Source organism: Dendropsophus ebraccatus, chromosome 4 (assembly GCF_027789765.1).
Source record: "Dendropsophus ebraccatus isolate aDenEbr1 chromosome 4, aDenEbr1.pat, whole genome shotgun sequence".
Lineage (NCBI taxonomy): Eukaryota > Metazoa > Chordata > Amphibia > Anura > Hylidae > Dendropsophus > Dendropsophus ebraccatus.
In genome coordinates, this window is record NC_091457.1 from 25,918,684 (window position 1) to 25,932,460 (window position 13,777).

Genomic DNA, 13,777 nt, shown 5'->3' on the forward strand with positions numbered 1-13,777 from the left:
ATCCTACCACATACACCTCCCCTATACCATGACAGCACAGTCACAGCGCCATATACACATCATATACTGATCCTGCCACATACACCTCCCCTATACCATGACAGCGCCATATACACATCATATACTGATCCTACCACATACACCTCCCCTATACCATGACAGCACAGTCACAGCGCCATATACACATCATATACTGATCCTGCCTGACCCAGTACAAGGACCCAGTACAATAAGGATATAAAGCACCAGTGTCAGGAGAATTAGCCTGTACATAATAAACACATGTGTTCACCAACCTGTGGGTCCCGAGCTGTGGCAGGACTACAACTCCTATCATGCTGTGACTGTTGTAGTTTTGGAGCAGCTGGTGACCCACAGGTTGGGGAAGAATATGGGAAGTGCTGTGTATAGAGGAGCAGTGCAGGGATATGGGGCAGCCCTGTGACCTAGGTGACCTCCCTCTCCCAGCACTCCCAGCCTCCCTACACCTACAGGATGATGAGAGTCAGTCAGTGAACTCACCAGACAGCAGCCCCAGCAGTCGGCACGGCCTCCAGCAGTCAGATAGTGAGGAGGTCACATGGTGAGGAGGGGGCGGAGCCTCTAGTCCGAGTGAAAGGTCCTAGCAGGTCCTTGCAGGCCATCTTCAGGGCAGAGCAATGATCCTGCTCGAGGTGAGGGGATATTCACACTGCCTGCCCAGGAGGGGAGAGAGTGGGAGCACATGAGGATGCTGAAGGTGAGCAGGGAGGGGTAGCTCTCTGAGGCCACCAGGAGTACAGGAGCCTGTAGTAATTTTTTTTTTTTGGAGATTGAAATTGCGCCCCCTGTAACTCACCACTAGATGGCGCCCTAGGCCATCGCCTACCCTGGCCTACCCTTTGTCCCGGCCCTGGTAGTGTATATACTAGTGCCTATAGTCAGGGTCGTCTTAACAGTATTAGGGTATGTTCACACTGAGTAAATGTGACCGCATTCAGGGGCAGAATCCTGCCTGCCTCAGTGTGCCATAGCCTGTCTATGAGAGGGCTTGCACGCCTCCGCTCCCGCAAAGAATTGACATATCCCAGCATTACAAAGAAGATACAATGGTTCAGATACAGGTGATCAGGGACTGTCTTTGGCAAAAAGCAGCAGCTCAGAACTGGGAGAAGGAGACTGAACAGATAATAATGGATAATAAGTATGGAAGGAATTGTTAGTCTCACCTTGGGTAGCATTATATCAAAAGTTATGTTTGAGTGGAATACCCCTTTAAATTACCGTGGCTGGCGGCTGATTGCAGCAAGGATGATCAAGTGATCCTTCCCTGCATGATTGTCAAGCCATGTAATAGACCCTGTAAACAAGCGCTGATCTACAAGAAGTCCTGGAAGATTCTGGATTCTTTTATGTTATGCAGAAACATTTTGAACAATGCACAAATGGGCAGAACAGCAGAACAGTAGCTTGTAGTTGTCTTTAATAGCGCTATGGCGTACAGCTATACAGCGTCTAATAACTATAATTACCATTCGCTGCCGGCCCTGCGCGCTGACAGGTTTACTCTGCTTATCTTCACACCTCCTCCATGTGATATTCTCTCTTCACATTGTTGTTCTTGTGTTGTCACTCTCTTAACATTTCAGTAATAGTGTTTATCAATGAGGCCCATTTTAGGCTGCCCACTTACCAGGGTTTCTGGTTTAGATAAATAGCTTATCAGTGTACTCCGAAGAAAATATTTCAAATCAAGATTTGTAAATTACTATTTTAAAAAAAGTATGCCTTCCAGTACTTATCAGCTGCTGTATGTTCTACAGGAAGTGGTGTATTCTTTCCAGTCTGACACAGTGGTCTCTGCTGCCATCTCTGTCCATGATAGGAACTGTCCAAAGCAGGAGAGATTTTTTTTTACTGCTCTGGACAGTTCCTGACATGGACACAGGTTGCAGCAGAGAGCACTGTGTCAGACTGGAAAGAATACACCACTTCCTGCAGGACATACATCAGCTGATAAGTATTGCAAGACTGGAAATTTAAATTAAATAGAAGTAATTTACAAAATATAACCTTCCGTCATGTTGATTTGAATTTTTTTTTTCTGAAGTACTCATTTAGTGGGGTCCCGCCTTGGCCACTGACTGGCTGCGTGAGCCTTGCACGTCACCAGAGGGACGGGATCAGCGGAATTCTGGCATCAGCGCTGGAGCTGGGGAAGTAATAGCATGTTACTTCTGTCATCCTCCCCAGCACTCTGCCAAAAATCCCCCCAGCCCGGAGTTCTCCTTTAACTATTGTGCAATAAGAAATTCAGCTTTTTCTAATCCACTTTGGATCTGCTTACTGTCAGTGAATGGAGATACTGTAATTGACCTCTATAGAGCTGTGAAAGCCTAAGCTTACATACACATCAGAAAAGTAGCATATGTGTGAGATGTATGTTGGCAAACTGGCAAAACAGCATAATGATGTATACCGTGGTGGACCCATGCCAGGCCCATGATGGAGTCCAGTAGTCCACTGGCAACCATATTGGGGGAGATTTATCAAACATGGTGTAAACCAATCAGATTCCACCTTTCATTCCTTACAGACTCATTGGAAAATGAAAGGTGGAATCTGGGCAACTAAGCCAGTTTCACTTTACACCATGTTTGATAAATCTCCCCCAATGAGTATATACTTTTTTTTATTTTATTGTATGCAGAATTTCAAAGAAATAGTGCAAAAAAAATAGTATAAAATAATCCTAGATGGACTGAATGTAGTCACTACTAGACTACTGGACTCTATAGAGCCGCCATGGCCACAGTGTATGTCCCCATACTGTATTGCTGGTATGCCTCCGTATACTCTGAACACAGGCTACTTTTCTGATGTGAATGTAAACTTAACCTGCTACAGGTGTTTCCAGTTTAAATAATCCTTTGTGAGCTGAAAACATCATCATCCCAGCACACACCTCTCTGTTATGGTAGTTTTTGTCTTGCCAGGAAATCCGACCCTTGTTGTTGTTGAAGATGTTGTTCTGCAGAACCCTGTTTGGGAAACACTGCTGTTTTGTCTAGACTAGATACTACTATTAGGGTAGTATTACACAATAATAACTGTAAACGAGCGCCGATCTGCTAGATCGGCGCTCGTTTACTGGGCCTATTACACGGCCGATAATCGTTTAACAAGGGCTGCATGGACATCGTTACCAATGTCCTTGGAGCCCTTGTTTAAACTGTATACATCACCTGTCCATTCTGCAAGGCTCCTCTTACAGTCTGCTGCTCCCCGTGTCCCGCGCGCTCCAACTTCAGATCGGTCTCAGCTGACAGGCCGCTCAGCCAATCACTGGCCACGGCGGTCCCGGCCTGTGATTGGCTGAGCAGCCTGTCAGCTCAGACAGACTACTCTGAAGCTGGAGCGCGCGGGACACGGGGAGAAGCAGAGCACAAGAGGAGCCCTGCAGCGTGGATAGGTAATGTATGTACTTTGCAAATGATCAGCCGCTGGACGCGCACCACTATTAAACGTAGCGATGCACGGTCGGCGCCCGATAATTATAGGTCCAAACATATATCAACGATCAGCAGAAGATCCTTGCGCGCCTTCTCTCCCCGCGCTGAAGAATGAACATCCCATAGACTGTCATTATGACAGGGAGGCTGGGGGCATTCCACCACGGAATGCCGCCACTTTTGCTACGTGTGAATGTAGCCTTAGGGTATGGGCACACTAAGGAATTCTCGTGGATAACTTTCAGCAGATTCCACCGCTTGCCCCCACGCTCCCGCTTCACTCTCCGCCTGTTCCATAGACTCATTCGATGGTCAGGCGAATTCCGCCATCTGCCCAAAGAATGGACATGTCAATTCCTTAGGTGGAAGGCGGAATCCGCCCGACCATTGAATTGAGTCTATGGGACAGCCAGATGTTTAAGTGGGAGCGCGCACGGAATTCACCACAGTTTCGCTAAATTTCCTCAGTGTGCAAGGGCACTAAGGGTATGTTCACACTGAGGAATAGAAGAGGAATTGAAGAGAAAAGTTTTCTGCTTGAAATCTTCTCTTCTTCAGCTCTGGCAGAATAGGTGCAGAATTTAAGCAGAATGCGAGCGAAAATTCAAAGCCCCAATGACTTCTATGAGATTTCTCTGGCGCAATCTGCCCAAAGAATTAACATGTCAATTCTTTGGATGGAAAGCAGATCCCCTTGAATACAATGGGACATTGCTCTGTACATATTTTACTGGCATAATTTCAAGTGGAATACACAAAAATTAGGTGCCTATTCCTCAATGTGAACATACCCTAACAGTGTCTCAGGATAGTTGTAAGTCTGGCTGCTTTATGGTGTTCATGTGTCCTTAATAGAGAGAGGAGGGGTAAGCCGCTTCCAGGGAATTCTGGTGGCTACTGTCTACAAGAACAAAATGGTTGTTCAGTTAAAATCTAACTCAACCAATTCTTGTCTCCCCAGACTGGGGAAGTTGGGAAGCCCCTATATATATAACTGGATGGTCAGCCAGTCACGGCAAAATTGGCAGGTTTAGGCCAACACATCTAAAAAAGTCTAATAAGAGGAACTGCAAAGGGCGACACAGATCTTGTAGTTGAACAAATAACTGTTGTGACCCTACTGCTCATTGGGGTCAGTCGCCTCCAGCCCATTGTACCATGTCATATAGGATTCTATAAGGAATCTCTCGACCACAGCCTGTCTATACACAACACATAGGGTTGTAGCAATCACTTCATACAGAAATTGCTCTGCACCTCGGCTGTTTTACCACTGCCATTATATAGGTCCTCACTACCCCTGACTGCAAGTGTGCAATGAGTTGCTACAGAGAAGTACAGCAGTAATGTTGCCCTTACTTCAGCCTACCTGCTTGTCTCATGATGGCTTCACATGCAGCCATTGCTGCAGCAGATACCTCCAGCACTATATGCAGTCACTAGGTGGCACTGCTGCACACCTCTGCCTCCTCCCTCTATGCACTCTTACTGCTCTCACTTTGTTGCAATGCTGTGGTGCAGCCCATTACAGTGGTCCTATGTCACCACTGATCCCTATGTGGTCCTGACTGATGGCGCCACACTCCTCCTCCTACAGGTGGGTGGCTAGAAACCTATACTGTATCTCTCTGTGGGCAGCAACAATGGCAGGGCCATATTACCAGCTGCTGCTGCCCTAGGCGCTAAACCTGCAGACGCACCATCTTCTCTCACCAATTAGCATCATGATTTTTTAGTTTCTGACCATTATATTGATATCTGATCAGTCTTTGACTATGTTCAGACGCTGTATGAGACCGGCTGTTCCGGGTCATGGAACGGCCAGTCTTATTAAAAATTATCCCGGCCGGTACTGCTGGATGATTTTTAGCGCCGCTGAGTGTGCGCCCGCATCAGAACTCTCCACTGCACACAATGGAGTGTGCGGGCAACGACAAGGACATGTCAGTTTTCTACGGTGCCACAAGAGATCCCCGCCTGAGAGATCCCGGCAATCGTCAACAACAGACGTACTTTTAAGAAAATATACATTGTGTGAATATAGTCTTAGGCTGCGTTCCTACATTCGCTGTACGTCACCGCATGCAGCCAAAACCAGACCCTCCAGCGGTAACCAATAGGTGTATGGCAAATAATTGTGACTACTGAGGAAGAAATGGGAGCATGTTTTCGCCATACCAGACCTGACCGATCCCACCATACCCCCCCCCCCCTCCCCCTCGAAAAGACACCATATTTACTTGCAAGTCTGAACGAGAGGTGGGAGACGAATTGACACAAAAATAGTTGTTTCCTTCCCCCTGCTCCCTGGTGCTGCCCCCCTGCAAGGTGCTGCCCTAGGCACCGGACCAAGGAGGGCCTAGTGGTAAATACGGCCCTGGGGCTAGGCAGTGACCCCATTTTGGCATTGACAGCCAACAACATAAGGGGCAACAGAGGCAAGGAGGAAAAACCACAGCAAGTGGAAAGGGGAGAACACTGAAATACTGTAAAGGGGGAGCAGGATTACCCCAATTTACACAGTGCTCCTACCTGTTTCACAAAGGAAGCAAAATGATTTTAGATATTAAAAATCTGAATAAGTTTTGATTACACAATAAATGAATAGATCCCCCTTAAGGCCCATTTATACAAAGCAGTAACACACAGATTACGTTTCCCTCAGTAGATATAAGCAGGAGTGTTAATGAGCAGCACAATGTAATTACATGGTAACTGAATATGTTTGTGCCAGCAGACATTCTCATCCACCTACCAGAGATAAGTTTTGCCAGTTTCCCACAATTTAAAGGGGTACTCCAAGAAAAAAATATATTTTTAAATTAACCGGGGCTAGAAAGTTATACAGATTTGCAAATTATTTCTGTTGAAAAATCTCCAGTCTTTCAGTACTTATCAGCTGCTGTACATCCTGCAGGAAGTGATGTATTCTTTGCAGTCTGACACAGTGCTCTCTGCTGCCACCTCTGTCCATGTGGTGTAAAAGTTCAATTTCGGCACTCACCATAAATGCTTCATAATTTTATTGTAGAAAATATATATATCTATATATATATATATATATATATATATATATCCATCATAAATACAACAGGACGTTTCGGTGTTAGCCTTTCTCAGCTGAGAATTTTGAATATGAGTTTTCTACAATAAAATGATGAAGCATTTATGGTGAGTGCTGAGATTAAACTTTTACAGTATTGCTGGAATTTTTTCCTACTACCTGCACCACCCACTGACACAGAAGTGCCGTCTAAAGACTCTCGTCACCTCTGTCCATGTCAGGAACTGTCCAGAGCAGCAATAAATCCCCATAGAAAATCTCTCCTTCTCTGGACAGTTCCTGACATGAACAGAGGTGGCAGCAGAGAGCAACAAATCAGACTGAAAAGAATAAACCACTTCTTGTAAGACATACAGCAGCTGATAAGTAGTAGGTTTAGGTTTTTGTTGTTTTTTTAAAGTGATTTACAAACCTGTAAAACTTTTTGGCACCTGTTGATTTGACTTTTTTCTCTAGAGCACCCCTTTAAGGTACTGATATAGGAAGTGGATACAATGAAACATAACTTATTATCTTGTTCTTCTCTGTGTACATGACTTATTCTCGGGTGTCCACTTTCCCCTATTTCACGTATTCTGTTTTCTGACCCTTTCAGGAATCTCGAGGTCATAAAAAGCTCCTGGCTGTGGCTCCTATCGACCTCCGTAAATTTGCTGCCATTAATTCTGCTCCCCGTGAACTGCGGCTCACGCTCACTCCGCGGTCTGTAAAGGTTGTGTCCGCAACCCTCACCGTCAGTATTACCTGCACCTTATTGCGAGAAGGCAAAGCTACGTAAGTACAATACACGCTAATACTATAAAATAAGCATGTGGACTGTTTTAATGGACTTCACCATCTCATAGAGTTATCCCCCAATCTGTAAAATAAGAATAAATGAGCAGACCGGCGGGGATCTGACTGCTGTGACCTCCACCACTCATTCACGGCACAGATTGGTGAGGGTCCTAGCGATTGAACCCAGTGGTCGGACCCCAACGCAAACTACATCTATTATATTGTCACAGAGGGATGCAGCAATATTTTAGGCACCCTAGGTATTCATATTGCAACAGATAAATAGGATGTATTTTTATACTAACAGCAGTCACTGAGTTTTCTCTTGATTAAAGTGCCAAACTGACACATGTGCTCTCTAGTGCCATCTGTTGGAGGTTCCCCAAAGCAAGGTTCCTCCTTCCAGAGGTAATTCTGGCTTGGTTAAAAGGGTTATCCAGCACTACAAAAACATGGCCACTTTCCCCCTACTGTTGTCTCCAGTTTGGGTGGGGTTTTGAAACTCCGTTCCATTGAAGTAAATGGAGCTTAATTGCAAACCGCACCTGAACTGGAGACAACAGTAGGGGGAAAAGTGGCCATGTTTTTGTAGTACTGGATAACCCCTTTAATAATCCCTACTGATGTTTCAAGGCTTCTTAAAGGGGTCAAGCATTGACTTCAGGAATACTACCACCAATAAGTGTCACCAGAGAGCAATCACTCTTCCTTCTGAAGGAGGTGTACTTCTCATTAAGTAACAGTGAAAAGTGTTAAAGGGGTTATCCACCTAAGAGCTAAGAAATTAAATGCTAGGTGGTCAAAAGAGAAGGAAGGAAGTAAGTAGCTGGAGAAAGCAGAAACAGAGACTTCAGGAGTTTCTAGAGAGTATTAGATCTCAATCTCCATGCTTTATTCACAGCTCAGACGGCTCAGGATTGCTCAATAATGTCCTCCATGCTGCTGATTCTGAAGATGTGCTATAGATATTTACGGAGCAGGGGCATAGCTAGGATTCATGGGGTCCCATAGCAAGTAACTTTATGGAACCCCACGATTCCTGTACTAGGAGGATCATGACAGCAGCTGTTGGCCCTGCAGTGACTGTGTATCAGTCTGGGGGGAGGAGGAGGGGAATCGTGGCAGCGACTCGGGCCCCACTGAGACACTGTTCAGGGAGGAAAAGGGTTACTGTTTGTGAGCATTTAGTGCTAGTGTCAGAAGGAATGCCCATAGCTACTACCATGGAGGCAGGCCACATGTTATGCCACACGGGCCCCATAGCGGTTGCGTGGTCTGCCTCCATAGTAACTACGCCACTCATAGAGCAGAAGATCCAGTGTATGGTAGATATCATAGAATTTAGTCCACAGCAAGTAGCTCATGAACTAAATATTAGAGATAAAACCTTTAGTGTGGAAATCTGGTGCAAATTGCCATGTTCAGGTTATATAATGGGCATACGGACTGGACTGCTGCTTCTTATGTACCCGCACATAACAGCTCATACAATGGGTACGCTTCAAGGTATAGTATTTTTTTACATTGGAAGTATATGAACGCAAAAAACATATGAAGTATATGAACTGTGTGAGTATATGGTTGTATATAGTTACTCGGAGTATGTCTGCTGTATATGAACATATAAATAAGAGACACTGTACACTCTTTATAGGATTGTATTTGTGGTAAAAGATGGTGCTCATGTGAGATACCATTATTACTTTCATTTTCCGCCTTCCTACAGAAACCTCAGCCAATATTTATTTTATTGTACCAACATGAACTTTAATGCGGCCCCATTGTGCGGCGTCCACAGTACATCTTATTTATTAGGGATACTTTACTATGTGGCATTATACCGTTTAGATTATATATCGAAACAATAAGCAAACCATTTTGAAATAATACTATAAAATGATACAGTCCAATAGGGATTTCTTCACAGTACGATATATAGGTAGTTCAGGAGCTTAACAACAACAAAAATAAAAGGTATAAAATCCTCTAGTCACTCCTAAGTCCCCCCTGCTACAGTGTGCCCTGATGGGCCCCTAGCAGTCACCATTTACTTTGCTGCACCGATAACATATAGAGATGAGCGAACTTCGAACCCAGGTGTGTGCCGGTTAATTACCTGGGGGGAAAAAAAATTCCCGCAGGACATACAGCAGCTGATAAGTACGAGAAACCTTGAAATTTTTAAATAGGAGTAAATTACAAATCTTTATAACTTTCCGAAACCAGGCTTCTCATACTTATCAGCTGCTGTATGTTCTGCATGAAATGTTGTTTACTTTTCAGTCTGACACAGTGCTCTCTGTTCATGACAGGAACTGTCCAGAGCAGTAGGAAATCCCCATAGAAAACCTCTCCTGTTCTTGACAGCTCCAGTCTCGGACAGAGGTGGCAGCAGAGAGCACTGTGTCGTACTGAAAAGTAAACATTTCATGCAGAACATACAGCAGCTGATAAGTATTGGAAGACTTGAGATTTTGAAATAGAAGTAAATTACAAATCTATATAACTTTATGAAACCAGTTGATTTGAAAGAAAAAGATTTTCGCTGGAGTACCCCTTTAAGGCTTTATTATACCTCCCAAAGTTTTGCCTGTTCGCTACATTCATGTTTGAAACTGTTGTAGGAAACAGCTGAAACATTGCAGGGTATAATAAAGCCTAAGAAATCCACTTGTGGTGCGTTGGCCGACACATACATCTTATCTCCATCCTGAGGGGTTTAATAAAATCAGCTAAGAAAACCCCTTAGACATAAGATGCAGGTTGCAGATTGATATGATAGATGCAGGAAGACTGGATGGATGGATAGGTTAAATAGACAAAGCTTTCTCAGGTTTTAGCAGTATTGTGTTGTGGAGTAATTGTCTTTTTGGCTGTACACCAGGGATGATGATATGCAGAGCATTGCCAGTCTCCTGAGTCTGAAACCATCGGACATTGCCGACCTTGATGACTTTAATGAAGAGGAAGAAGAGGACAGATTTCAAAGACAGAATCGCAATTCTCTGGGTGGAGCACCTCGAGGTGACATTTGCATTAGGGCCATTGATTTGTTTGGTGTCATGAATGTTATACTACCTTTTATTACAGCCACTTACTCCGAGCTTACGGTATAGTCCTTGTTTATTTCAGTACCCAGAGGGAACAAGGCAACGTATCCATTCTTCATGTGGATTTTTATTGCTGATTTTACACTTTGCTTTTGCAACACAAGGAAATCCATAACTGATTGGAGTAGAGATATCTGCTTTGTGTGAACATACCTTTAGCGTGCTAGAGAAGAGTTGGTCGAGTGCTGGCTTTGGAAGGACAGGCAAACAATAACTTTTATTAAGGGTCCTATTCCGCGGGCCGATGGGGGCCCAATAATGTAAACGAGCGCCAATCTGCTAAATCTGCCCATCGGTGTTTACAGGGCCTATTACACAGCTGATAATCATTTAGCGAGGGCTGCAGGGACATTGTTACCGATGTCCTTGCAGCCCTTGTTTAAACACCAAACTTTACCTAAGCATGTTGCAGGTCTTCTCCTGCTCTCCTTCTTCCTCCCGGTCCTGCGTGCAGAAGCAGTTTTGGTGTGGCCTGTCTGAGCTGACAGACCACTCAGCCAATCACTGGCCGCGGCGGTTCTGGCCAATGATTGGCTGAGCGATCTGTCAGCTAAGACAGGCCGCACCAAACCTGCTGCTGAGCGATGGAGTGGGAGGAAGAAGGAGCGCAGGAGAAGCCCTGCAACATGCTCAGGTAAAGTATGGCGTTTAAGATCAAAATGAACGGTTTCTCGCTCGTCGATTGATCGTGCGCTGCGTGTACACGTATGATTATCGTTCAAATTAGATCGTTATCATGCAAATTCGCACGATAATCGTTCTGTGTAAACAAAGCATAACACAAAGCGATTATCGTCCATAATGGCCGATAATTGGCCAAATATGGCACGTATCCAGCTCGCTACAAAAACAGGGCCACTTTCTTCAAGAGACAGCACCACTCTTGTCTCCAGTTCAGGTGGGGTTTGTAATATGCTCCATTCACTTAAATGGATCTGAGCTACAAACCCCACCCAAAGTGGAGACAAGAGGAGTGCTGTCTCTGGAAGAAAGTGGCCATATCTTTGTTGTGCTGGATAGCCCCTTTAATCCTTTCTTTCTGTCAGGAGTCGATCCTGCTATTGCCAGACAGGAGTCCCTGCTCCTGTACATATATTGCGTGGTGCGCTACGTCAATACTGTAGTACGTCATTGAAACGGCACACTGCCAATATGGCTATAAACTGTATATCCCCCATGTTTGCAGTCCTTACATATATCATTATTTGTTTAACACTGTCAGGAGTTGTTCACATTACAATTTTGACATTTGAAGTAGATATACAATGGCAGAAGGCTGTGACATATATAGGCACATAGTGGGGTATGTTGCTATTCGGTTAGAATAGTACCAATTCCTATTCTGTGATATGTCCCAGTCTGATATAGACTAAAAAAGACTGTTTGGCCTTCATTGGGTGAATAGAGCACTGTATATACATATAGGGGGAGATTTATCAAAATGGTGTAAAGTGAAACTGGCTCAGTTGCCCCTAGCAACCAATCAGATTCCACAATTTATTCCTCACAGACTCTGGAAATTGAAAGGTGGAATCTGATTGGTTGCTAGGGGCAACTGAGCCAGTTTCACTTTACACCATGTTTGATAAATCTCCCCCGTAGTGTACGTAATGTGAACAGGGCCTAAATGCTCCATCCTCTTTCTTTCTATCTCTCCTCTCTTTGTTATATACTTTCTCTCCTTACTTTCTTCTTCAGGGTATCTTAAAAACGTACTGTGTGACTACTTGTCAGGTAAACACAGCTCCTCATTCTCCTCTGTCCTCTCTGTATTCCCTGTGTGGTTCTATGTTGTTTTCTACACATTTGACAACTATTTCTGTCACTTTCCTCCTTATAGAGCCCATGCGGGAGCTGAGCCCTCTTGCTGAGGAAGAAGATGAAGCCTCTCTTTCTACAAGTAGGTGTCTTTGAATATAATTTAGGCTCTTGTTCACACTTTTTAAGACAGATTGGAGGTACAATCCTATTATGTTAGCTTCTCAATGCCTAGTGACTCTCCCATCCCAGCATCAGTAGCCTTGGGGTGGGTTGTCAGCTCTGTGCTCAGAGGGGCCTATCCATTGTCTGCTTTATACTCCTTCTCTCACATAACAGGGTTGTCGGCTCCATTCTTGGCTGCCCAGATAGGGGTTGTCAGACATCGGCTCCATATGCTGTAGTGTTCACTATATCTGTCCTCCTGCTTGTCCTTCTTGTTCTGCTGATTGTCTCTGTACTCTGCCATGGGTACCTCCCTCTGCAACAGAGCCCTCCTCAGAGGTACCTGAGACCTCCCCCCATAGACATTCATTGTCTTCATTCGTCATTCATTGACTCTTATTATCATCCCACTCAGAAGTGTAGTCAACTACGCTTTTCAGTCCTGCACAAAAGCAGTGTACGTCCCGCAAATGAGCAGAACACAGTCACATAATGACTCCGTCCTGCTCATTAAAGTCAATGTGGCCGTCATGTGGCCGTCGGCCGCACGTCGGACTGCACGTCCGCATCCTTTTTTCACTGATTTCTGCCGTGTAGCCCAACGTGCGGCTAAAAACGTATGTCTTACGCTATACTTTTACATCTTACTGTCTTACTCTATACTTTTACAGCTGTCTTACGCTATACTTTTACATCTTACTGTTTTACGCTATACTTTTCCATCTTACTGTCTTACGCTATACTTTTACATCTTACTGTCTTACACTATACTTTTACATCTTACTGTCTTACGCTATACTTTTACATCTTACTGTCTTACGCTATACTTTTATGTTCTTACGTTACGTTTTTCCTTTACTCTCTTCTTCTGTCTCTTCCCCTTTCAGAGATTACTCCTTCTCTTCGTGGCGCCTCAAAGCCTTCTATGACTACTCCTCCTCCTGTGCCGCCATTCTTTCCTAGGATAAATAGGAAAGTTAAATCTGACAAGAGTTCTCTCCCTACAGCCAAAAAAGAAAGCATTAAACCTCTTAGTGATGACAGACATAGCCACAGTAACAATGAAAGGGGGAAGCAGTTGTCTACAGGATCCATGGAGTCAGCTGCCACAAGCCAAGACCAGAGGTCAGTAGAAGAAAGGGACAGTAATTGAGGTGCCATAATGTACAGCTTCTATAAATGGCAACAATACTGAACAATAGTATATAGACAGTATAAATCAAATCGTCCTAGCCTAGAGTGGCTTGGAGCTGCTGATGCTTCCTAGAACATTGAAAATTGGGAAGAAAAATGGATGTCCTTTAGGATGTGTTCACACGTACAGGATCTGCAGCAGATTTGATTGCGTAAATTTGAAGTTGCATTTTCAAAGCAAATCCAATCTGGGCCATGAAATCTGTTGCTGATCTGCT

At 44.4% G+C, this 13,777-nt stretch overlaps 1 protein-coding gene across 2 annotated transcripts in view; it reads left to right on the forward strand.

The window, feature by feature from the left end:
• The window catches only part of EHBP1L1 (EH domain binding protein 1 like 1), a 105,575-nt gene that overhangs the window by 67,938 nt on the left and 23,860 nt on the right, over positions 1-13,777 (forward strand). Inside the window, exons 5-9 of one of the 2 annotated variants that reach the window (XM_069965297.1) lie at positions 7,151-7,329; positions 10,217-10,356; positions 12,141-12,176; positions 12,283-12,342; positions 13,373-13,490. In XM_069965297.1, coding sequence (XP_069821398.1) covers positions 7,151-7,329; positions 10,217-10,356; positions 12,141-12,176; positions 12,283-12,342; positions 13,373-13,490 — 533 coding nt within the window. The remainder of the gene's footprint in view (positions 1-7,150; positions 7,330-10,216; positions 10,357-12,140; positions 12,177-12,282; positions 12,343-13,372; positions 13,491-13,777) is intronic. The other variant, XM_069965298.1, reaches the window with a different exon arrangement.